At 37.2% G+C, this 26,209-nt stretch overlaps 1 protein-coding gene across 4 annotated transcripts in view; it reads left to right on the top strand.

Moving 5' to 3' along the window:
• The first annotated feature begins 340 nt into the window (after positions 1-340).
• The window catches only part of mlphb (melanophilin b), a 47,915-nt gene continuing 22,046 nt past the window's right edge, over positions 341-26,209 (top strand). For 3 of the 4 annotated variants that reach the window (XM_055230515.1, XM_055230517.1, XM_055230518.1), the window contains exons 1-4: positions 357-422; positions 5,235-5,392; positions 14,060-14,278; positions 17,428-17,567. In XM_055230515.1, the coding sequence (XP_055086490.1) occupies positions 5,265-5,392; positions 14,060-14,278; positions 17,428-17,567 (487 nt within the window). In that variant the 5' untranslated portion in view covers positions 357-422; positions 5,235-5,264. Of the gene's footprint in view, positions 423-5,214; positions 5,393-14,059; positions 14,279-17,427; positions 17,568-26,209 lie in introns of all 4 variants that reach the window. The other variant, XM_055230516.1, reaches the window with a different exon arrangement.

Below are 26,209 nucleotides of genomic sequence, written 5' to 3' on the forward strand. Positions count from 1 at the left end.
GAAATGAATATGTATTGTGCATTATTTCATGTTTTTTATCCTCTAATCTGAAATCAATTCTAAATAATACCTAATTCTCTCACTTAATAATAGTCTCTCAAAAAGCTGTTTACTTTTATTTGAGCAATTTCTTGGAGTACTTTGTACTTTTCCTTGAGTCATATTATTTTGAAGTAATGTTACTCATACTTAGTAGAATTTGTGACTACTGTACCCACTTCTGTTTGTACTGTTTATTCTTTGAACTTGAATGAAAGCAGCAGGAGGAGGAGGGGAGGGCTTTTTTTTCTAGCTTCTTGTTAGCTGGACATGTGATTAGCATTTCTGTCTGGTGCTTAGGTTCTGCCCTGCAGTCAGTCTGTTGGTCTGTCTCCAGAAACAGAGCCCTGGGGATATAAGTCAACAACAAGCCGCTGAGGTAAGTTACATATCACACATGCCACAAACCCTGGAGTTCTTATGCCTGCAAGAACTCCAGGGTTTGTCCTGTGCATATAGCTTCATGTTTTATATTTGTGGGTTAGAGAGATACAAATGTCAGCTTCATTTCAGACACGAGGACAAAGTTATAGTTTAGGATAAGCAGCCATAATTAACAATACTAATGTTTTTATGTGTATTTTGTTTAATTAGTGCAACTGTTTTTTTTTTTTTTTTTTTGTTTTGTTTTTATTTTAATCATATACATAAGTATGCAATTCACCAGTGGTGGAAGAAATACTCAATTTTGTAACTTAAGTAAAAGTACAGATAACAGAGCAAAAAAATACTCATGTAAAGGTAAAGTATTAAGTATTAAGTAAAGGTAAAGTATTTTGCGCAGATTTTGAGTTCTTATGAGGCTCCAGATGTAGTTTGATTTAGATTTTTGTTGAATTTTGTTCAACTGGAACAACTGAGTTAATTTTTTTCCACTAGTTTTTGTTTGTGTAGTTATGTTTATTCAAACTACGAACATGTTAAAAACAAACTCTTTTCTCCAGGTCTTACCATAAAATACTTTTACTTTTCAGTCCTGTTCAAAAATATAGTAGGAGAAAATACAGATGTCTACTCTCAAATGTAGTGAAGTAGACTATGGATGAAAATGTGTAAAAAGTCATTCAGTTTTAAGCCTGTGTTAAACTATAGGTTCATATAATGTTATTGATGTAACTATAAGTATGTGATATTTTGTAGAGAAGGAGCCGCACCTGTGTTTGCAGTCACACCTGGTTGAATGAAAGACTTCCCTTGGCAAACACTCAGATTCTTTGAGTAATTACTTTCTATAACTACACAAGCAGCAAATTCAACAGTTATAAAAAACCAGGTGCGCCTAACATTTTACTAATATTAAAAATGAACAATATTAGTCATTCACCATCTATATCTCTGTTTTTAAACTCTACTCTATCATTCATTTCTTTGCAAGGTAAGATGCATTAAGATCAGTGGTGAAAAGGCTCCAGTATCTGAACTTTTACTTAAGTAACAAAACTAAGCGCTTCTTCCACAACTGATTAAGATACACCCATAAAGCAAATACCACGAGGACACAGTACTTGGTGTTGTTTACTCAAGGTGAATTTGTCCATGAGGCGCCCACGGTGTATTTGAACAGATCTTTGCCATGTTGTCTCCAGACCTGGTCACTGCACTGAGCTTGTTTTAGAATCTCCTGCTACAGAGAATCTAATTAGATTAGGTCAGTGGATGCTTAAAGAGGTTTTGACGTAATTCGAGAAAAACAAGACAATTACGTGAAGGGCAATGCATTCCAGACCTGAGAAAATAGTGTCTTCTTCTTGAGGTGTATTGTGCTTGACTTAAAGGCATATCGTGTAACTTTTTGGGTGGCGGCCTGTCACCTGCTCGTTGCATTATCCTGGAATGTTCCACAGTATGCCATTAAACGTCTATGGAGACAAACAGGTCAGATATGTGGAGATATGACCCAGCCCAATATGCATGTTTTTTTAAAGTACTTTGGGGGCAGTTAAAATACTTGTACATGAATAAATGTAAGAAAATTAGGTTTAATGCAACACTGCGGAACATTTCTAACAAATAACACATCCAGGGGTTCACACAGCCACCAGAAAATTTACATATTGGTTTTAAGTGGACATATTGCAATGGATTACGTTAATAATTATTCTAAATGTATTGAACTACAATAAATAAATGACAGAATGGAACACTTAAGTAGTTAGTTTGCATCTATAATAAGTCATGCAAGTTTATAATTCAGTCTATTACAGTTCAAGTCTCATAATACTTCTGAAAAATACCCACGATAAATATTGACCCCAAAAAATGAAGTCGATGTAGTAATTATCATGACAGGCCTGACTGAGAGGCTTAAGGTTTCCACTTAAGAATCTTGATTTAGATCCTTTTGTAACAATATGATGGGTCACAGTTTCAAATCCCTACAGATCAGATGATACACATACGTTTTATTTTTTTTAAGAAGATAAGTAAAATGTAATAGATAGGGTTAGGGTTTAGGTTTAGGGTTAACACCTCATTTTGTCTAACATGACGTTTTGATGCATTTTAGAAAGAGAAATGTACTTATACCTAGACTAGACTATACATTCACAGACTTAACATCTGCGCAAAACATTTTTTCTTATATATCAGCAGTAAAACATGCATTGGATTTGTATTACATAACGTAAACACATTTGATTGATCTCATTATGAGTCACTTCCTCCTCTCAGTTATGTCATGCACTCATGTCAGACACTTTATTATAACTAGAATGACAGTGGTTTTGGATAATGGGAAAGAAAATTCAATTCCCGAGTTAATCTACTATTAGTCACATAAAATTGGGAACACACTTCACAGTTAAATGGGACATATCATGCAAAGAAATGTTTTCAGCTTTTTATAATGTTGTAAGGTTAAAGTGAAAACGACTGATTCTATTGAAAAATTGAAAAATCTGCACAAAATCATCACATTTGAAGCTTTAGAAGCCAAAGTCTGCGAGAAATACTTTTACTTTTTACTGCATCAGAGTATAAATAGGTGCAGTACATTTTTAAACAGGTACTTTAATACTTTTACTCAAGTAGATTTTTTCATACTTTTACTTGAGTATCATTTTTTACTTCTTCCGCCGCTGGAAAAAAATGCTTTGAATTTTGTAAATGACTTCAAACGCCAGGATCATTACCAGCTCAGGATGCATCAAGTGTGATAATTATAATTTTCTCCTCTGAACTGAACCGTGACTTTATTTACAAACCGTTTTCACACTTGTGATGCACTGAACTGTCTCTGAACTCTCTCACCCAAGGCTCTATTTGAGGCACTGCAGTTTACATAGATTTAAAGTACTGAGAGACCTGACTAACCCAATTCTCTCTGACCTAGTTGTGTTATTGGTTTTGTGGAACCTAATTTTACACACAGTGTTGGAAGAATACTTAGTATATATATAAAAAATAAAAAAAAACCTCAAGTAAAGGTAAAAGTATCACATGAAAAAAATTACTTACATATATATGTATAAGTATTAAAGTACCTGTTTAAAAATGTACTTAATTTTACAGAATTTGAGGCTTTGAGGCTTTATGGCAAAATCCACACATTTGAAGCCTCATAAGCCTTTTGGTAAACATTTGTGCTGGATTTTGTAGTTAAGTAAAAGTATAAAGTAAAAATAAAACATCCAATTTAAAATGTACTTAAGTAAATTGCAGATACCTAAAATTTGTACTTAGAAGTATAGTTGGCTACTTTGGTACTTCATTACCTTCCACTACTGTTTACACCTAAACTAAACACCTAAAGCTGCTGTTGTGAGGTTGTATCAATACAAGTTCAGTTTTTAAAATAATTGATTGCTTCTGGCTCTTATGTAGTGTTTTGTTGTAGTAGTAAAATGAAAAGGCAAACATTGCTGTGTTTACATGCTGCCCATGTGAAGACAGTTTGTTTAGATGTGACCATATGGCACAGAACGCTCATGGCGTTTATGCAGAATAAGAAGCATTTCTTTAATATCTCCTCGCTATTTACTATTCTTTAAGGTAGTTACTATGTCTTTATCACTAGATTTTAATTTTCTGACAGTATAATTTTATGATTTTGTTGCTTTTATAGGAGAAAATTAACTTGTTGATTTACGTTTGAGGCATTTAATGTTTTGAGAAAAAAAAAGGACTTAATCTAAACATTTAGCGTGAAGAATTTGTAACTAAGATTGTTCCGATACCGATACTGGCACAGGCAAAAACTCTGATGCCGCAAATTTTTCAGGTATCGGTATCAGTGAGTACTCAGACCAAATCACGATATGATACCACTCTGTATTCTCCAGAAGGAGGACCGTAGATTTGAGCGCTGCTGTAAACATCTGTGGCTAATGTTAACGCTAACATTCACAGCAGGTTAAATACAGACTGTGCAGACACTTAAAAGATGTTAATAATGACAGAAAAGACATTTGTTTTATCTCTTTGAGACATTCATTTAGGCTTTGGAGTTGACGCTGAACTTAGTAAAATAACTACACTGCTGAGAGTGCAGGTTGCCACAACAACAGCGCTAACACCACAACAGCGATAACACCACAACAGCGATAACACCACAATAGTGCTAACCACAGAGCTAACACGGACTTTGTTTACTCTGTATAACTGGCCATGTGCTCCGAGTAAGAGTGTTTTTTACAGGCCTCACTTTTGTTTTTATGTTCCATGTTCAAGCTTTGTGGTAAAAAGTGATAAGTAGAAAAGTGAAAGTGCCTAAATGAGCAGAACACATCAAAACCATGATACATTTGACTTTAACACTTTAATCCTCTCTTTTATTCTTGTGGATGGTCTTTAGAGATGCTCTGTGAGTAGAGTTATGGTTTGCTCTTGTACTGTAACAAATCTGAGTAGCCTTAGTCTACTTCTTCACACTATGCAGCATCGGACTGGTATCGGCGAGTACGCTAATGCTAAGTATCGGTATTGGATTAAGGAAAAAAAATGTATTGGAGCACTATTTATAACATAACCCTTTGTAAAATGTATAAAATCTATGCAATGGGATATAGTGATGCTTGTTTTTGCAATAATAGAGTTGAGAAATGTTGTTATAACAATTGTTCAGATGATTATTGTCGGCACCACCATTTGTCTCAACAGACTTTGGATCATAATAGGGAGACCATATCAGTGCTACTACTGCCAGTGGACTAATTCTTGCATTTCCTTGTTTTACAGAGCTGAAGAGCAGGGCACAGACTGGAGATCTCGTAGGTTGAGGGTTCAAGATGCCTGGCTCAGTGACCACAGGGAAGAAGCTGGACCTGTCCAAGCTGACAGACGAGGAGGCCAAACACGTGTGGGAGGTGGTGCAGAGAGACTTCAACCTGAGGAAGAAGGAGGAGGACAGGCTCGGGTCAGTACAAACACACATAGGACTGTATGTAGGTGACATTTTGAGGACTTTTAAATTATAAAGTATTTTGTTCAGAATTGTTAATTGTGTCTGTGTACACTGGTTCATGAATGTGTGTGTGAATGTGTGTGTGAATGTGTGTGTGAATGTGTGTGTGAATGTGTGTGTGGTTCCTTGAAAGTGCTTTGAGCCTTGAATTGGAAAAGTGCTATGTAAAAATGCGAACCTTTAACATAACCATTTACAGCAGTTCAAATCTTTCATCCACCTGAAATTATAACAGATGAAAAGTCATATATTAGTTTAGATATAGATGAAAAAAACATAAGCCAAACACAACATACAGCATAGAGGTACAAAAACTCATTAGAAACTGCATTAGCATTAGCAAATATTAGCTTTCACAAACATCCACATTTTGACATAGCCATGCACACCAAGAATTTAAAATTAAATTATTATTATTATTATTATTATTATTATTATTATTATTATTATTATTATTAATAATAATAATAATAATAATAATAATAATAATAATAATAATAATAATAATAATAATGCTTTTATTTATTTTATTATTATTATTATTTTTGTATGCTGGATAACTTCTATATACTACTTTATTGTCACTTGTTTGCATCAGTTTTGCTTTTATCAAATCTGCTCAGGGTCATGTTCGAGATAAGATAAGATCATAAGAGAAGTAATGTACATTACTGTAAAGGCATCCTAAATAGATTTCACAAATTGAATCTTTTATTTAGTGTGGGAAAATCTCCACATACTGTGAGCCTTATGTCTCTACCTCAGTGAGAACCAAGTTTTTTTTAGTTTTCATCAGCTGCAGTGACTTTCTCATGTGGTTCATATCAGTCATGACTCTGCAGTGGGAGGAAGAGCTCAGCAAAAATCATTTTACGGGTGATTAATCCACAGACAATAAATAGCTCATTTTAATTTCAATGTGAACCGCATGAAACTAAACAATGGTGCCGCAGAGAATATTATAAACCAAGAAATGTTTTCATCCAGAACAGTACTTTTTGAACTGTTTTGTGCTCTGTGTTAGTACTGGCTGTACTAACTGATACTTATTCAATATGAAAACTAGATATACCATTTAACAAGTATCATTATGAAACATGGGATGGCACAAATTCTAACCGTGCCTGAATAGTTTTACAATTCAATTCAGTTATTGTATTTATACAACACATTTAAAAACAAGTTCAACTGCCCAAAGTTCTTCACAATCTTTAATGCTTATTTTTAAGACGCCATATTGCAGATCCGTCCCTGTTTTTAACACCACCACTGGCATACACCCACTGCTCTGTCCTTATCGTATTTTCTGGACTATAAGTGGCTCTGGAGTATAAATCACACCAGCAAAAAAATGCATAATAATGAAGAAAAAATTATATATAAGTCACACTGGACTATAAGTCACATTTTTGGGGAAATTTATATTACAAAATTCGAGACCAAGAACAGACATTTTATCTTTAAAGTCAAGTTATAACAAAAACAATAAAATGTGGACCAACAGGCTGAATATCAGTACATCACGCAAACGTAACACATTTATATTTATTCAGCTCCATGAAGCACAGACAGAACTGAACACGTGTCTGGTTTGTTAACGTAAGATATTAACAGTTAATCAGATAAATAAAGCAGAAAAAACAACAAGTTTACTCTGGATCTCACTCCAAATCAATAAATACACTGAGTTCTTCATCCTCTGTGTCACTTCTGAACAACTCCACCAACTCCAGAGGAAGATGGAGCATCACGTCTTCTTCTGTCTGGCTGTCATACTGGTACAAGCCAAGTGCAGTTGTTACTGTGACAATAACTAAGATGTGAAATTATATATTTTAATAATTTCACAAATAAGTCACATCTGAGTCACACGTCCGGACAAACTATGAAAAAAAGTGCGACTAGTCCAGAAAATACGGTACTTTTTTCTTCAATTTTATTTACTTAATTGTTCATGTGCGTAGGATTTATTTTGGTAACATTTACGGCGACGTTAGCTCAGTTTCTAACGCAGACTTGTTTCTTTTATTAAGTCTATTTAATTTATTTTGCATATTATAACATAATGATCCATAGATTATAATTATATACCCGGCTCAAGCACAGTAGGCCTTCTTTAAGATATTAGCTTCAAAAACTCTCCAAATGTGTGGGGTATTTTGTATAATATTATAACTAATTTGTGCTTTGTCATTCTCACAGTGCTGAGCTGTAATCGGTAGCACATGCTTGTACTGACCTCTCTGCTGGTCAGTTATAAAATGCTTGATATTTGAATAGGTTCTGCATGATTAAATGTCAGAAATCTATTCATTTGCAGTCAGTGACCAGACCTCACTTTGTTCATTAAAACTAACAACGAGCCACATGACGTCTTAGCCTCAGTAAATATTGGTCATTGATATCAGTCTGTCAGTCTGTAATGTATTTCAACTGAGAGTGTCCCTTTTGCCAGAACAGGATACAGCAGTAATGAATCACATGAATTCTCCCGGTGTAATCCCTCTCCATATGTCTACACTTACAGGAGAATGAATATTTAGATTTTTTACCTTTTCTAAAAATATATATATATATAAATTCACTAAAGATCTGATTTGATTCAATTGATTGATTCAATTGATCTTCATTTTTGTAGAGCCCAGAGTCATAACAGCAGTTGTCTAGCAGAGTTTCACAAAAAAAAAAAAAAAAAAAAGATTCTCAGACAAATATTGTGATAGCGATTAGATTTGTAATATATAATTAAAAGTAGAATTCTGTTTAGAGGACACATTCTGAACACTTCCAGCAGGATTCACATTTCAGGGAGGACTGAAATATCAACTGATAAACTATTTCTATCCAATGTATTTCAGAACATGTTTGTAGAGGCCTAAACTACAGATAAGGAGAAGATATTTGTTTGAATATAGAGGATGTCTGTTTTTTGCCGAGGACATTCCTTAATCTAAATACTTGCAGTAAGTTTTCATATTGCTTCAAAATAAAAGCACGCTATTGTCCATAAATATGTGTCCCAAGTTCATTTTTAGTTTTATTGTGACAGTACAGTTTTGTCTCCTGTTTTGATCCGTGTGTAGAGTATAAATAGGTGCAGATTGTAATGTGGGTTTCTTATAAAACTGTCATGCCTAAATCTTATGAAACCTCATAGGACAAAAACATTTCATTTGGTTTGAACTTCATCCTTTTATAATCACATATGATAACCATTTGTGCTTCTTTCTGCTTTATTTTTATTGCTTTTTATGCTATATTATAGAGCATTTTTATCCTCCTGCGGCATTGTTAGCTTGCTAGTTGTTAGCATTACTGTGGCAACAAATATACAGTGCCCCGTTAGTATCTATAATGAGTCCTAAAAGTCACAAGTACAGTTCACATTTTGTTGTAAAACCATAACAAAAATTTCCCCCTAGTGGAAAGACCTTTAAAACGGTCTCAGGAGACAAGACTAGCGCCCTTTATAGAACTACAGCGAGTTCCCAGTGAGTTCACACAGCTTCTCCGTCAGATCCACTGTAAACAAAGAGAACAGAGAGAGATGTTGATGTGATTCATTGAATTGTTCAGTGTCTCTTGTCCATGTTTGGGAGCAGCCTGCTGTCTGTGTGAACCTGCAGGCCAAATGTGGATTCCTCTGCTCTGTCTGCTCTAGCTGATATTAAACACTGAAGCGAGACAAATGAGAGTTAAAAGGACTGAATTTGGTGCTGGTACTTGAAATACACACGGTACATTCAAATGTTAAGTTTAGGTTCAGCTAAATTCAGCTTCACTTATAAGCACATACATAGTAACAGAACAATAAAACACCATCATGTCCTGTCTGGCTGGTATTAAATGCCAGGGAGAAGAGGTGGGTTTTCAGTCACTGTGTTAAAGGCAAGGCAGGTTATTATTTGTACAGCACAACTCGTACACAAAGTAATTTAAAGTGCTTTACAGAATAGGAAAGACATTGAAATCACAATACAACAAATCGAAACATAAATAATCACAAATAATCATCATAAAATTAACATTAAAGGAGAAAAGTGCAGAATAAAACCCTTTCAGTCGTATGTACAGATAAATAGAACCTTTTTGAGCCTGGATTTAAACATTGTCAAAGTAGAGGCCTGTCTCACATCTTCAGGAAGAATGTTCCAGGTTTTAGCTGCATAATACTGAAATGCTGATTCCCCATGTTTAGTCCTGGTTTAGTCCCGGTTTAGTCCCGGTTTAGTCCTGGTTTAGTCCCGGTTTAGTCCCGGTTTAGTCCCGGTTTAGTAAGATAGTAAGATCATGGTAGACAAAGTGATTACACTGAAGTCACTTGAACTGCTCTTTGTCCTCATCCATATTCTGCACTGAACATAACTACACTCAAAACCACCTCAGAGCTTCACTCGACCGGCTCTGGGTTCAATTTTATGTCTATTATTAAGTCCTTTAAAAGTAATCTGCTGCTCTTGAACTTTGAGTTGGAACAGAGTAATTTCTCCATTGAGGGACAAATAAAGGTTTGGCATATCTTATTTTATTCAACTAGTGATGTTCAAAGGTTAGTTTGGGGCCTTTGTATCCTCCTCATACTTGAAAGATGAGGGAATGAGAAGTAGAGAAGAGGGGACGGTGGGAGGGCGGAGGATCTAAACAAGAAGACAGAGAAGAAGCGAGTGGGTGACAGAGAGCATACATTTTCTTCATTAAATATAGTCGTCATGATGAAAGACACTGTTAAAATGTTTTCAGTTATTCAGTGTTCTTTCTAAAGCAGAGGTGTCCAAAGTGTTTTCCCCCAGGGCCACATACTGAAACATATTTGAAGACCACAGACCAGTGTCGATACAGGGTATCGACACTGGTCTGACAGAGACATCGTACCTTTAACAAGACTTGGAAGATTATTTTTAGGTCTGTGTCACAGTGCAATGCGATGTTATTCAGGTTATAGAGGTAGAATTTCTTCAGTTTGTAGTAAAAATACTTCCTGATCAATTGGGCCAGTTTAGGAGGAGGCATGAGGGCATCATCATCATAATAATAATAATGCCTTTTCTTAACACTTTCGAGGCGCTCAAAAGTTGCTTTATAATAATACAGACTCTGGTGAAGTGTCTTGCACAAGGACACTTTGCTAAAGAAGAAAGTGCAGTCTTACTGTGATCAGGCATCAGTTTGAGAAAGAACAGAGCCTAAATATGCAGGGTTTGTGTGTTAAACATGTGTGAAGGAAACAAAACACAACTTCAGGTCTGTTTGTGATGAGGAAGCAACATTCGAACAGATGAGAAAAGAGCGTAACAAGGTCATTTAAAAAGAACAAGCAAAAATCAGGTACCACGCCTTTAAAGAAGTCCCTGATCTCCTTCAGTACATAGAACAGTGTGTGTTTTGGTTAACTCCTCACCACAAAATATTGCTGCTATTTTTCCACTGTTTATTTACTAAAAAAACATAAATCCCACAAAACAAACAGGATGGAGCAGAAATAAACCAGATACTTACATGTAGAGCCAAGGGTGCTTTGTGTTGTGTTGCTATGGTGATGATGTAATACTAGCAAAACTCATATGACTGTACACCATGTGGAATATATTTCTGTATTTTCCTATTCATTTGGTGTCATATGAATATTATTTTTCTTGTTATTGAGTTTATATTTAATCTGTCTCTCCCACATAACTAAATGCTAACACGCGCGCGTTCATATTATGGCTCATTTGGCAAGTCATGCCACGCAACTTATGAAAGCATGAATTATATAGCCATTTAAACAAATATCGGAACAATTATTACAATTATTTTTTGGAATTCAGTTGGAGTCCAAATTTTCCAAAACATTTATCACAGGCAATCATGTGGGGGGGACAAAGGGGTCTGTTGTCCCGCGCCTCAGAGTTTTAGGGGCCCCGCTAATAATTGATATTAGAATGGGATACATGTAAGACTTCTTTCCCCAGACCCTGAAATTTCTGCCGACGGGCCTGGCTGCTATAGCTGTAAACAAATACAGTGGTCCCTGGTTTATCGCGGGGGTCACGTTCTAAAAATAACCCGCAATAGGCGAAATCCGAGTATCAGCTTTATTTTTTACAATTATTCTATATGTTTTTTGCTGTAAAACCCCTCACCACACACTTTATACACTTTTCTCACACAGGCATTAACATTTTCTCACATTTCTCTCTCGTTTAAACTCTCTCAAAGTTCAAACCTTCGTAGGCGTCTTTGTCGGTGCAGAACGTTTCATCGACATCGTGGGTTTTGTCGAGGAGAAAACAATTTGCAAACATACAGCACTTCAGAGTCACACTGTGATTCAACATTTATGTAAATTTGGCCAAAAGTATTCTATCTTTTGAATGGTGAAATGTCTTCAAAATTTCACAGGAAGTTGCAACTCATGAATATAATAACTGACAGCACTGCATTTTTAGAGCGGTGAGTGGTTTTAATAATCTCATTATCTTAACTTGCCAGTAACGTTTTTTATGTTTCCTTCACTGAAATGTTTCCTTGATCCAAAGAATTTTATAGTGTCTTGTAGGGCTGGCTGATGAGAAAAAAAAGCCAAGATATATTTATTTTTTTCTGTTGATCAATAAAACAAATATAAATGCAAAATGATCATTAGAAGTCTTGATTCAAATGAGACTAATTGCACAGCTCTAGTTGCTTTTGTCTGCGCACACTGGTGTATAAAGTGTGTGTGAATGTAAAGCGGTTTGAGTGTGTTGTAGTTGGAAAAACGTTATAAAATTGTGACCATTTCGGCGCAACGTGTACTGAATACAGCCAGCACTCTTCTTTTCAATATACCACCTCCTCAGCTCCATATTTACACTTGGACTCTTTTTACTCGTGCCTGAAGTGACTATTTGTGTTGTTTGGGTTTGAGTGGAGGTCAGATTGAACACATGATACTTCTCTTTCCAAATGACCCACAGCTGTTTGCGTGAGAGGTCAAAGAAACGTATTTGTACTTTTAAATGTGTCTTCAATTTACAAAAGTGCTTCAAAATGCCGTTGTGTCGTCTCCATTGTAGTGCTACTCTCCACCCATCCCCTCTCACACATTTGGGACTTGTTATTTGAATGTACTACAGTCAGTGTATAGTGCTGAGTGGGATGCTTAGATTTCAGATATCAGCAGACGGTAGCTCAGAATGCACAGATATGAAATAGAGTAAATGTGCTTTGTATTACCATGTTGTTTTCATTATAGTATATTTAGCTTTTATTTAAATGTTTAACGTGCACATTTGAAAACAGATAGTAGGGCAGATTTTTATTTATTTATTTACTTATGTATTTATTTTTATTTATTTATTTATGTATTTATTTTTATTTATTTATTTATTATTTTTATTCCCACCTTCAAATACACCCAAATGCAGTGTACGCAGCATTCGTCGCCCAACACTTACATAGTATTCAGGTTTGCAATTTGTTTTCAAAATCAAGAGAAGATTGAAATACACTGACAATCAAAGATTCCAGGCTTTTCAAAGTACCAATTGTGTTTGAGTAAAATTAGTCTTGCCCCAGTGCAGATATATCCCATAAGCAGCACTCGAGATCAAAATAAGTACGCTATCCGATAATCTGAAAGTGCGTGTTAGCATGCTAGTTGTTGTTAGTTTTCCCCTCACTGCACTGGTTTCTGCGAAAAGCATTCTTAAAGTCACTGCGGTGAATAATTAGGAGGCATGGAGGTAACTGATGAATAACTGCTAGTTCTGCACTTGTCATTTGAGATTTTCAGTTTCATTGCGTAATATTGTGCAGCTCACAAGATTAGTTAGGTTAACAGCCAGCACATACTGATTTGAAGTTCAGTCTTGTTTAAGGTGACCAGACGTCCCTGTTTACCCGGGACAGTCCCATTTTTGAGCCCTGTGTCCCCTGTCATAACAGATTTATCCAAAACCACTGATTTGTCCCAGTTTTATACAAGAAATGTCCCAGGTGTCTCTATTTTTGACCAATTTGAACCCCGCCAACAGTAAAGAGTGGAATATATTGTCTTTTGTTCGCTAAAATAAAGAAAAGGGTGCTTGAATATGAACATAAGGGGAAAAAACCCTCAGATTATGACTGACACAAGTGCACTGAGAATGGACAATGTTATGGGCTATTTTCACAATTTTATTTATATGAACCCTCCCAACGTGGATGTGTCCCAGGTTTTAATTTTGAAAATCTGGTTACCCTAATCTTGTTGCTTAACACCAATTCATTATCTTTGCTGTTTTGGTGCCACTTCTATTATTACATTGTCTCAAAAGCCTCAGTCTGAGTGTGCCCTCGTTGACATTTGGTGATAGTGACTTGCTGTAGCTCTGACTGTGGCTGCCAATCTACGCCAACATCCCAATGGCCTGTAAACAATGTCTAAATTTAATATTTACTTCTTATCTGGCGACACAAATAGGTTATGTTTGTGAAATTTGATTTTTTTTTATACTTTACCATTAAATATTGCAATAATACTTACTATACATGTCCAGTTATTCATGAAAAAACTCTTGTCTATACCATGTCTATTCAGTTGTGATATCGTTAACTAAACTAAAGTCATTACATGTGTTTTTGTGGCACTAATAATCTCCCTTGTTCTAACCACAGAGAATTGAAGACTAAGATTGAGAAGGAGGACACGAAGAGGGAGCTGCTTCACCAGACCCCCCTCACAGAGTCCTACTGTATCCGCTGTCTCAAACCGTTCAAGTTCCTGGTCATCAACAAAGTCCAGTGTTTGGACTGTGCCCTGTCTGTGTGCAAGAGCTGCAGCCACTACAGCAAGAAGGAGCAGGGCTGGGTCTGCCACCCCTGCCACATGACCAGGTATGCAACTATAGACCTTGTATATAAATGGACATAACGAACCTGCTTGCCTCTGTAGTTCAAATAGGAAGTGAGCATGGGCCCTCGACTCTGGCCCCAATTCACTTTCTGTTGGTCCTCTTTCAGTAACTGCAGCTGTTTGGCTCATCATTTTGGTCTAAAGATGTTTGTTTTAACCTGCTCTACATGATCCTGGTATTTTATTTTATCAAATCAGGCGTCTTCTTTCCCCCGAGGTCATTCCCACTAGCGTTAGCAACTGGTTTCACTGACAGCGTTGCTAAACACCCGCTCCCGGCTAATGCGGCTATGTGGACGGGAAGGGGCGTTACCTTCCAAACATAGACATTATTTTAAGTTAGAAAATTTTAAATGCTAACCGCAAGGTGACCCATTGTTTAAAAGAGAATTAAATCCACAAGAACATAATGTTTGTGCTTTAAAAACACTGTGGTGTGGCTTCCTTTATCTTTTTTTTTTATTTGAGTAATTTCTTACTACTAATATTACTAGTCTTAGGACATGCATTTTTCCATTTTCACATTTCCCTATCCTATTATCCTTAAAAACATATTTTTATAACTTACTTTCAATGCTTGCAGACATTATTAGTTTAGTCTCACAGCTTTGGGACCTCACCTCTATAATTATCCTTTCCCCGTGTGTTTTCTGTGATCATCTTCCATTTTTGGTCAAATAAAATCGCAATTATGCCAATTTTTATAAACATATTTCAATTTTATGAAAGAGAAACCTAATCCATACACTCCTGAAATGTCTTGTAAAATTGTCTCTCTTTTCGTCGAGACTACACTTTGTGGGCCAGTAAAACCTAATACATGCCTCTTGTTATGGCTCCATTATGGTATTGTTTAAGACAGAGCACTTGCACTGGCCCCTCACTGACCCGTGTCTGGAGAACGTCATGTTCTGCTGATGCTTAACATATTCCACATGAACAAAGCCTGCCATGCACTTTATATGGCTCTTGGATTATAATTTTGTACATTAACTATATTTAAAAGTAGTTTGATTGTTAGGGTCTTAATTGAAACCACAACAAACTCTGCCAAGATTGTAGCTTGTGCTGCACTGTAAACAAAGAACATAGAACCTTTTTATGATTTTTTACAGGGTTGGTTAAAATATCATATGGAAACAATATATTTAGCAGTTTTGAAAGGGCATATTATTCTTGCATCCCTTTTATCTTGTGCATTCATTTTTTTAGTCCAGTCACTATATCGCGGTTCACCTTTTGCGGTCTCGCTGTTTCGCAGATTTTTGTGCAATTTTACATGCTTTTTTTACAGTGTATGAATGGGCATTGTGTTCTGCGTCCTGATTGGCTGTTGGACTGTAGACCATTGTGTTGTGCGTCCTGATTGGCTGTTGAACTGTAGACCATTGTGTTGTGCGTCCTGATTGGCTGTTGAACTGTAGACCATTGTGTTGTGCGTCCTGATTGGCTGTTGGACTGTAGACCATTGTGTCGTGCGTCCTGATTGGCTGTTGGACTGTAGACCATTGTGTCGTGCGTCCTGATTGGCTGTTGGACTGTAGACCATTGTCCATCAGTCTCCTCCGTGCCGTGTCTCCTGTCCAGTACAGAATGTGTTCAGACAAATTTACATAAATGTTGTATCTCCATCATTTTTATTTACAGTATAGCAAAAAGTTTATATTTTTCTTTCTCAAACAAATGTTTGGGCCTGAAAACAGGTCTTGATCTTTGGTTTCATTCGATAATACTATGCTTATTTTTTTAAATCTATGACGGTTTGAACTTTTGGAGTGTTTAAACAAGAGGAAAATGTTAATGCCTGTGTGAGAAAAGTGTATAAAGTGTGTGGTGAGGGGTTTTACAGCCGCAAAACATATATAATAATTGTAAAAAATAATGCTGATACTTCGCGGATTTCGCCTATTGTGGGTTATTTTTAGAACGTGACCCCCGCCATAAACCGGGGACCACTGTAACATTTAGCTTTGAATTGTTAATCACTATGGCAATGCTCCTAATTTTCATCTCTCTGAAATCCATGGATACATTGTACAATCAAAATTGTAGAGATTCTAAACAATTTCCTTATCAAATTTTACCAAAAAAAATTATAAAGGTGATGTCAGTCAACATATTAGCATAGAAAAAAATGTTTCTTAATTTTAAACTTTTTGTAACAACTTGAGACCTGAATTATAATCACTTAGATTTCTAAAGTGTTATGAGACCATTTAATGAAAGAGTTACATACACAGCTGTACTTGTACACAGCCTTGTCACTTCTCACCTGGATTACTGCAATTCTCGTCTCTTTGGTCTCCCACAAAAAACACTCCATAAACTTCAGCTGGTTCAGAATTCAGCAGCTCGCATCATCACACGCACCCCTTCCATCAACCACATGACACCGATCCTACAGCAACTTCATTGGCTCCCCATCTCACACCGCATCCAATATAAAATCCTGCTCCACACATTCAGAGCCATCCATAACCTTGCACCTCCACACCTCTCAGACCTCCTCCATATTGCCACACCCGCTCGCTCTCTCCGCTCCTCTTCCTCTCTCCATCTCTCTGTTCCCTCAGCCCGGCTTGTCACCGTGGGGAGCAGGGCCTTCAGCCGCTCTGCTCCCCAGCTCTGGAACTCTCTCCCCCCTGACCTCCGCAATACTGACACACTCTCACACTTCAAATCCAAACTCAAAACCCACTTGTTCAGACTGGCATATTCTTTATAATCCACACCTGCCCTGTCCTTTTTCAATGTTTTTTATCTGAATGCTTTTAACTGTATGTTCATAAATGTTGATTTTAACTGTCTGTATATGTATATATTGTATGTAAGGTGACCTTGAGTGCCCAGAAAGGCGCCCTATAAATAAAATGCATTATTATTATTACATAATCCAAACAAACCTGAAAGGATTTCTAAAAGGTTCGGTAAGACTCTGTGGACCAATAAAAGCCTCTTGTTATGACTGCATTATGGTATTATTTAAGACAGAGTTTAAACGATACCATAATGGAGGGATCAGTTTTAACAGACTGTTTTTTTTTTTTCATTTTACACTTTTTGAAAGAATTTGAAACCTGAATCATAATTGCATTTAGAATTTAAATAATCACCTTATGTTTTTCTGTAGGGTGCTGAAGATCGGTACATTGGAGTGGTACCATGAAAACGTGCGTGCCCGGTTCAAGCGCTTCGGGAGTGCAAAGGTCATGAGGTCACTGTTCAAAAGACTGAATGGAGAGCCCAGTGGATCAGAGAGTGAACTGAGAGGTGAGTGAGGAGCAGAGGGAGATTGATATCAGTCTGGTCCCCATGTCCTCCGTTGTGTCTCAAGGTCAAACGTGATCACACAGTCAGATTTGTTTTGTTGTTTCATTGACACATGTGGAACGACGGAGCTCATTGTCACCTATGATTTACAATTAAGGTCTAATTTATCTCACCTCATTGAAACTGCAGAAATCCGCTGTGTTTATTATCCCCCTGTGATATTTTTTCCTTTACTTCTAATACGGACAGACCACGCGTGTCCCTGATTGGCTAATGCACCTGTCAGTTACACCCATCTGAAAACGAGGAGAGTTTGTATTCTGGATCCCAGGCAAGGAAGTATCTGCTTGTCGTCTAAAATGTCCCATACATTGGTAATAAGACTCAGGTATGCACAGGTTAACCTACATTTCAAGGTTTGGGGTTGAAGACGACAAAGGTCAAAGCGTGTTGTGACATTAAAGAACAGCTATGGGGCGAAATACTGAACACAAATTGTATTTTTAGAAGTAAAATTCACACTATTTTCCCCAAAGACAAAATAGGGAAATGATACAATAAAAAACTAATCATGGCTGCCCATTGAAGTCAAAGGGCCGTGCTCAATGGCGCAGGTCGAAAGTTTAGCCTTTAGCAGCTAGGTACATCCGCTCCTGCCCATGGATCATGTGCAGTTAAGCTACCTCCTCATGAGGCTTTGAGCGACGAGAGCGAGCTGTGAACGAGACAAGGGAATAATAAATAATAATTACCGTAAATTTCGGATTATAAGCCGCTACTTTTTTTCCACGCTTTGAACCCTGCGGCTTGTACAGCAGTGCGGCTTATTTATGGATTTTTTTACTGGATAACGGCCCCTGGGTTTTATTTTCACGGACAAGCCTTCTACACGTGGCAGATAAATATGGCAAAAACAACTTAAGTGCATTAAAAAAATACAACTCACCAAACCGCTGCATCAGAGGGAGCCCTGCGCTGATTATGTGATTATGTCTACTCTGCTCCGCAGTTTCTTTCAAAAACTCTAAAGGCGTATCGTTTAATCCCAGGTGCTTATTCTCCATGTGCCAAAGCAGTTTTGAAGGTTTCATTGCCTTATTTGCTTTTCCCGTATGTTACGTAGAGCGGACTGTGCGCGTGAGTCACCTGCAGCGACAAACCCAGGTTTTAAGTAGGCATTGTCTGTTAAATTTATCTTTCTTTTTCTTGGAGGTGTAGTCTCCTCTTCTGGCTCCTCAGTTGTCCTTTTCCCCTTTGTTAAAAGCTCTCCAAAGACTTTTGTTTTGGCTCATTTTCACTCGCTTGTGGCTCTACTTTTGTGCGTCGTGTCTGATGTGTTATACGTGATACGTCACCGCGGAGACAAGAGCAGATAATAAACTTGCTACTACATCAAATAGATTTCTGTGGCGATTTCCAGCAGGATTTTCATGATACATCTATGGACGAGCTTATTAGTGTGTCATTAGGGACGGGCCAAAGTTGCTCCTGACCCCTGTGCGCACAGCGTCTGAAAATCAGGGCTCTTTACGCAGGACTGTGAGCTGTGTCTGTGTCTGTGTCTGTGAGACGTGAGACGTGAGCGGTGTTTGTTTTGAACATTGTTCCGCGAGTGTGACGCTTATTTTGAGCAACGAAAAATAAGAAAATATAATTTTATTTTAAGATCATAATAATCTTCCAATTTAAACTACAACAAAAAAGAACTAACACAAATAAAATACACTTCAGCCATGCAGAGCCGCAGTATAAGGCTGAAAGAGGCGCATACGGCTCCGGAGCCGCGGGTTGCAGACTCCTGAAATAGAGCCACTGCACGTAAGCTCGACATCAATGAATCCAACTTGGTCAATGTAAAAGACGACAAAAGTTTTCAGAGGAAATAAAAGCAGATTTTCCGTTTTGGTGCAGTTTTATTTTCTAAACCTGCAGATGTGTTCATCCCGTGTTGTTGTCGTGTTGGTTCCAATTTTCAGGCACAGTTTAAAAAAAAGCGTGTCAGTGCACCGTCTTTCTGTGTAAATATCTCATGTTACAATATGAAAACCTGCGGCTTTTATTCAGGTGCGGCTTATATATGTACAAAATTGATTTTCTCTTCAAATTTAGCTGGTGCGGCTTTTAATCAGGTGCGCTCTGTAGTCCGAAATTTACGGTAAATGATCATGTTTATACTTCCAGGAGCTTCTGAAACCTGTGGCTCTGTTGGGCTCGTTTGTATCCCTCACATTTTGTACTACATGACAACTCTAACCAATCAGTGTGTGAGCTTAACTAGAGTGGACATAGAGTGTAGATGACTAAAAAGCATTTTGTTAAAGAAAAAGTTCATGATCTGAAAACAGGTGAAAATCACCACAAAATTCGACCTTTGTGAAAGCTGTCGGGGCCCTGTCAGCCGAACACGAGCAGTTTGCGATTACATTTCGCTCTATGTGAAAATATCCTTTCTGGGCAGGAGGGACTTTTTTTTTTGCAGTACCAATGAGTGGGCACTAGTCCAACAAGAGACAGCTACAAACAAGCAACACCCTGTCCAGTTATTTTAATAGATCCATGGGTAAAACTCCACACACCGAATCATGTGGATGATTTCAGATCTGGATTTGCCCATCTCTACTGAACTAAAGGTAAAAGGAACTAAAGGAGCTGTTCACTTGAAAACTACCACTTTATGACATCACAAGGTGGAACGTCGCATTTTGAGCTTTGGAGATGTGGACAGACTAATAATAGTGTTACTCAAACATGTGTGAAACAAAAGTCAGAGTATGTTTTTGATGAGGTAACAGGATTATGACTTAAAGCTCACATGAATCTATTTTGCATAATATAGGAATAAAAATCAAAATCAAAAAATGCAAAAAAAAAGTAGTAAAAAGTAGTAATGTAGTATGAAGTAAAAAATAATAATAATGATTAAATGATATGATAAATTAGATAGTTAAGATAGTTAATTGCTGATACTTCTCTTCATACCACATTGACCTATGCAGAATACATTTTTCAGGTTTTTAAAAATTACACGTTAGACAAGTTAATGATATTTTGTGTTTTTTGGATGTTTCAGTTATGATTTGATACAGATTTGATACATCTGTAAATTGGTGCCTGCTTGGTGTCTAAAAATGCCTCTCTCTGCCTGGACTTGGCAATGTGGTCTACAATCTTAAGAATGTGCAGGTTAACCTCAGGGTTTAAGGTGAGGGGCAAAGGGGAAAGATCATTTGTCAAACAGAGTGAAACTAAAACACTGTCAAGAAGTAATGCTGAATTGACTGTTTGGTGTGTGCGGCTGGAATGACACTCGTGAAAAAATATATAACCGTAGATCTGAGCCAAATGAAAAGGCTTTGTTTATTGAATTTATATGATCAAGTTGGTTTGACTTGAGGGATAAGGAAGAGTATAGAACAGACTAAAGACAATGACCTCTAAATTACCGAGAGCAGGTCTTTGAAATGGCAAAATGGAGCTTGACTGATTGGGTGAGATACACAGTTAACATCAGCTTTTATCAGAGCTGGAAGAAGGACTCAGTTTTAAGTAAAAGTACGGATACCGGAGCAAATCACATGAAAACATCTATTCAAGTAAAAGTATTAAAGTACCTGTTTAAAAATGTACTTAAAGAGTAAAAAGTAAACATATTTTACACAGTTAGTATGCTTTTATCAGTGCTGGAAGAAGTACTCAATTTTGTTACTCAAGTAAAAGTGAAGATACCGGCGCAAATCTCATCAAAACATCTACTCAAGTAAAAGTATTAAAGTACCTGTTGAAATGCAAAAAGTAAAAGTATTTTACACAGATTTTGAGGTCTTATAAGGCTTCAGATGTAGTGATTTTGATAAAGATTTGTGCTGGGTTTTGTTCAACAGAAACAATTGAATCGATGGTTTTATATGTGTGTTTGCTCAAATTATGAACCCCTCTGCCTTTTCAGCAAACAATAATAAAAAATACTTTTTTCAGTCTGGTTCAAAAATGTAGTGTAGTAAAAGTAAAAAGTATCCACTTTAAAATTTAGTTTAATAAATAGAGTTTAAACAAGAGAGAAATGTGAGAAAATGTTAATGCCTGTGTGAGAAAAGTGTATAAAGTGTGTGGTGAGGGGTTTTACAGACAAAAACATATAGAATAATTGTAAAAAAATTAAGTTGACTACTTCACGGATTTTGCCTATTGCGGGTTATTTTTAGAACCTGATAAACAATGAACTACTGTACAGTACTTTACAAGTTTTCCACTTTTCCACCACTGGCTTTCATGCAGGTTTCTTGATTGAATTTACACTCATTGTTGGTGTTGTCAGTTCGTGTAAGTTAGCAACCAACATGGGCATGGCTAGCCACATTCTTTTATGCTTGTTGTGCTGCTGACACAAAAGGAAGTAATTCTCAATGGCCTTTGGAGGGATTTATAGGATTTAACAAAAAATGCGAATTACAAACACCCGTTTCTCTCAGAGGTTAACCTTAATGGCCTCTTGAGTATTTATTTCAGTCTGGGGCCAAATAGTCATGTCTAAGCTACGTTCCTTACGCTAGCACAGCTCAGATTAGATTGAACATATTATGGTCTGCAGTTTTAAATATTGCATAAGTAGTAGTAGTAATTGTTTGGTCATTGTCAAAAAGGAAAAACAATACATAGCAGTGTTCTATAGGCCAAAAAGGTTTAATTTTTTTTGCCTAACCCTAATACCAACACTTAAATCTTCTTTTAAGGTGCATTCACACATTGGGACTAAACTGAGACTAATCCTGGAACTAAACCGGACTAGACAAGGACTAAACCAAGACTAGAACAGGACCAAACCGGGTCTACATCAGGACTAAACTGGGCTCAAACCAGGACCAAACCAAAGTGAGATGCTGAGCAGGAGTTTATTTGCCTTTCCAGAAAACAATAAGAAGGCATAACCTAGCTCTAAATTATAATCAAGACAAAAATATTACTTTTTGAATATTTTTTGAACCACTGAATCTACAATAAATGAGTCAGATGGACGCCCCTTAAGTTATTTCCGTGTTTACTTTCTGGCATCATTTGATACTCTCTATTTCTCTCTCTTTCCATCTCTGTCTCTCTTTCTCTTTTCCCCTCTCTCTTCCCCTCTGTCTCTCTTCCTCTCTCGTTCTCTCTTCCTCTCTCTCTGTTAGAAATGTTCACAAATTTCCATCTGTTTTGCTCCTGACTTTTACAAGCCCCGTAGAGGAGCTGCAGGTCAGTGCAGCCTGCCAGACTTACACAGCACACAGCTATAAGTCCGTCAAAATCAGCACAAGAAATCCTCCAGAAATGAAAGTCTTTGAACTGAGGTTAGGCAAAGGCAGAATGTGCTTTGTGTGCGCTGGTTGGAAATCTTCTTTGGGACTTTTTAAATGACCTCATCATTGTATAAGAGGACACATATAACTCTGTGTTTAATCATGAGTTGATCAGTCCACCAGAGGTCAAACGCAAACTGTAACCTGCCCAGCCCAGAGTAAATCTATATACACTTCCTTTATTCTGTATATGTTATTTTCAGTAAAAGCTATGCACAGTGTTTGCACACCAGATTTTTTATAGGATCATCACACGTTTTCCACATGTTCTAGAAGTCCTTGAAAATAATTGGCATGTTTTCCAGACATTGAAAACACATGGAAAATGAGACAGTCCAGCAAAACAAAGGTTTTAGCTGGATTTGTTGGATATCAAATTAAAGACTACCCACCAAACTGCAGGAAATGGCACCAAATTTGAACAAAATTTCTCAGAAAAGGATCCCCAAACCCTGTTGATACTTTGCATCAACTGCTACAATAAATGTTTAGCTGCTGTTCTTATTGTCATTGTTTTGTTGCAGTAATCGCTAAAACACAGAGGGAACTGCATAGACCATAATCCTTTGCTCAATTTCAGTGCAGATTACACGACAAAATAACTCAAGTCCCGAGTCAGTGGCCCACAAGTCCAAGTGGAGTCCTCTGCTTTGAGCTTCAAGTCATTCCAACTCGAATGTACCGAAGTACCAAATACAGCTCATATTTTTACAGTTTGTGTTTTTAAAATAAATTGTACCACCTAAAAAGTCATGCTACACATATGGATATATTTTACAATATACAAATCTCACAGTACAATATTGTATTGCAATACGTTGGAGAATCTAACATAATTATAGATATGCCATTTTTCCTTTTAAAAAGACATTAGTGTGAATCATTGCAGCTGATGTCATTAACATTCCCTCAGGATGTGATGCTAACTGTAGGTACTGCTCCGTCTGAAGCTCTGTTAGTCAAGTTAGGCTTTAATCTGAGCTTTGTTTTAACACAATCTGACCAGAAATAACTGATTTAGTTGGAACTACAGCAGGTGAGCTGACTCGTACTGTTCTGTCATCAGTTTTAGTCCCTTTCACCTGTTTGTTGAAAATCTCCAAAACCATGAACGCTTTTATTGATCACAAGTTCCTGAAAATGAGTTGTTTAAATCCATTTTGTAGTTTTCTGACAGTGCTAAAACTGTTTTGTCTGTGTTTGCCAATGTGTGCATTGTGTTTCCATGGTAACTGCTGAACATTTCACCATAGACATACATAAAGAACACCCGTGCATGATGTCTCTGCAAAGTATCCATTACATAAAATTGGGCACCCATTGCTGCAACAAGGCCAAACAGCAGCCCGAACAAAAAGGTAGTTGCTAAAATCTTTCACACTTGTCCATTTGAATCATTTTAAAGGAAGTACATTTGGAATAATTCTATAAAAACAAACCCAACTCTTTCACATTTGTCTTCACTGCACATTTGTCTCCACTTGTTGCCATCTGTTTGAAAGACCCTGTGTTCCCATGATTCAAAGTCACGAGATTAAAATGTCCTCCTTTTCTCTGACAGTTTTCCATCTACAGACTCGTGCCAAATCTGTCAGAAGCATTTAATCTCCGCTTTTCTCTTTTTTGTGGAAGTTTTAGTCCCCAAACAGCTGTGCTCATGTCCAAACTCTTGTCCTGAGCTGACCATTGGACCAGAGACAGCTTGGCCCATAGGGAATCCATGCATTAGTTCATGAGATATTTTCCGTAGCTAGAAAAGTGTGGAAATAGCGTTTATGTTAGATGCTTGTGTTACAGCGAACGGAAAAGCTTAGCCAACAACACAATTCAGTTGCATTTCGGCTCCTCTGGTTAGCCTCTGTCACACTGTTAAATTGTTTTTGCCAAAATGTCATTCTTAGCTGTGCCAGAACTACTTCTTTGAACTTTAAAGGTCTAAGTTACACTAAATTGACTCTTGTGAGCTTTAAGCCATGTTATAATGTCATTACCCTGCCAAAAACATGCCTGAAGTGTTTTGTGTCACTCACACATGTTTGAGTAACACTTTATTATCAGTCTGTAACATCTCCAAAGCTCATAATGCTCTGTTCCACCTTGTGATGTCATGAAGTGGTGGTTTTCAAGTTATCAGCTCCTTTTACCTTTAGTTTAGTAAAGATTGACTATTATTCCAGGGCTAAAATGATCCAAATGATTCTAGTGAAGGTGTGTGGAGTTTGAAACACAGCGGAACACTTCCTGTATTACCACATGATGACATCACGAGGTGGAACAGTGTGTTTTGGGGTTTTTTTGGAGTTTTTTTTTTTTTTTTTTCAGAGAACTTAGCCAAAATATGCAGCGTTTGTGTGCGAATGAAACAAAAAGCTCCAGATACACTTTTGATGAGGAAAAAACACTATAACGTAGATCAGAAAATAGCATAATACAGGCTTTTTAAATGAAACGTCTCATCACTGTCCTGGTTTACAGCAGCCCTACAGGCCAAGGAGTTGTTCATTCTTCCCACGTGAACGCAGACGTTTTTGAACTTTGAAACAGGTCAGATACGCAGTCTTGGTTCAGTGTGGAGGTAAACTGGTTATAATTCAGTTTATGATGTGTTGGGTCAGCCTTGTTTACAGTGGAGCGTATCAAACATGTGACTCCAACAGACTTTCTCAGTTAAACCAAATGAGATCATGACATCCGTAGATCAATTGGCTTTGAAGAGTTGTTTATGCTGCGTCACTGTCGAGTATTCTGGGATCCGGAGCAGAGGTGAGCGGGCGTGTGAGCGGCTAGTCACATGTCCACAAAGCAAGGGCTGGAATAAGATCACAAAGCTGTTTATATGTATGCCAGTTCCATGTATTAAACTTTCCTCTTCACCCATTATACTCTTACTCTCATTATACTCTGGGGGACGTGCCAAGAAAAATCATATAACATTTTTATGGAGCCTAAATCACAATTTAATGTACTCAATATGTTATACCGCCTTTTTCTGGTAGAGGGTTTGCCACCTATCACCAAGGAGATATTATACTTTTCCTGGAATGTACTATAGTATAGCATGAATAGATGATACCTGTAAGATCTGTGGAGAGGGGACACAACTTAGAATGCATGTTTTTCAACGACATGGTAATAAGTCACATTTTTATGGCGCTTTTCCACCATCAAGCAACCACTTTCCGATTCGCACACACACTCACATAGACACTGGGGGCGACGTCGGTTAAGTGTCTTGCTCAAGGACACAACGATAACTGGAATCACACCACCGACCTGACGTTTATGTCGAGAGCGGGACTCAAACGCCGA

Source organism: Periophthalmus magnuspinnatus, chromosome 21 (genome assembly GCF_009829125.3).
Source record: "Periophthalmus magnuspinnatus isolate fPerMag1 chromosome 21, fPerMag1.2.pri, whole genome shotgun sequence".
Taxonomy (NCBI): domain Eukaryota; kingdom Metazoa; phylum Chordata; class Actinopteri; order Gobiiformes; family Gobiidae; genus Periophthalmus; species Periophthalmus magnuspinnatus.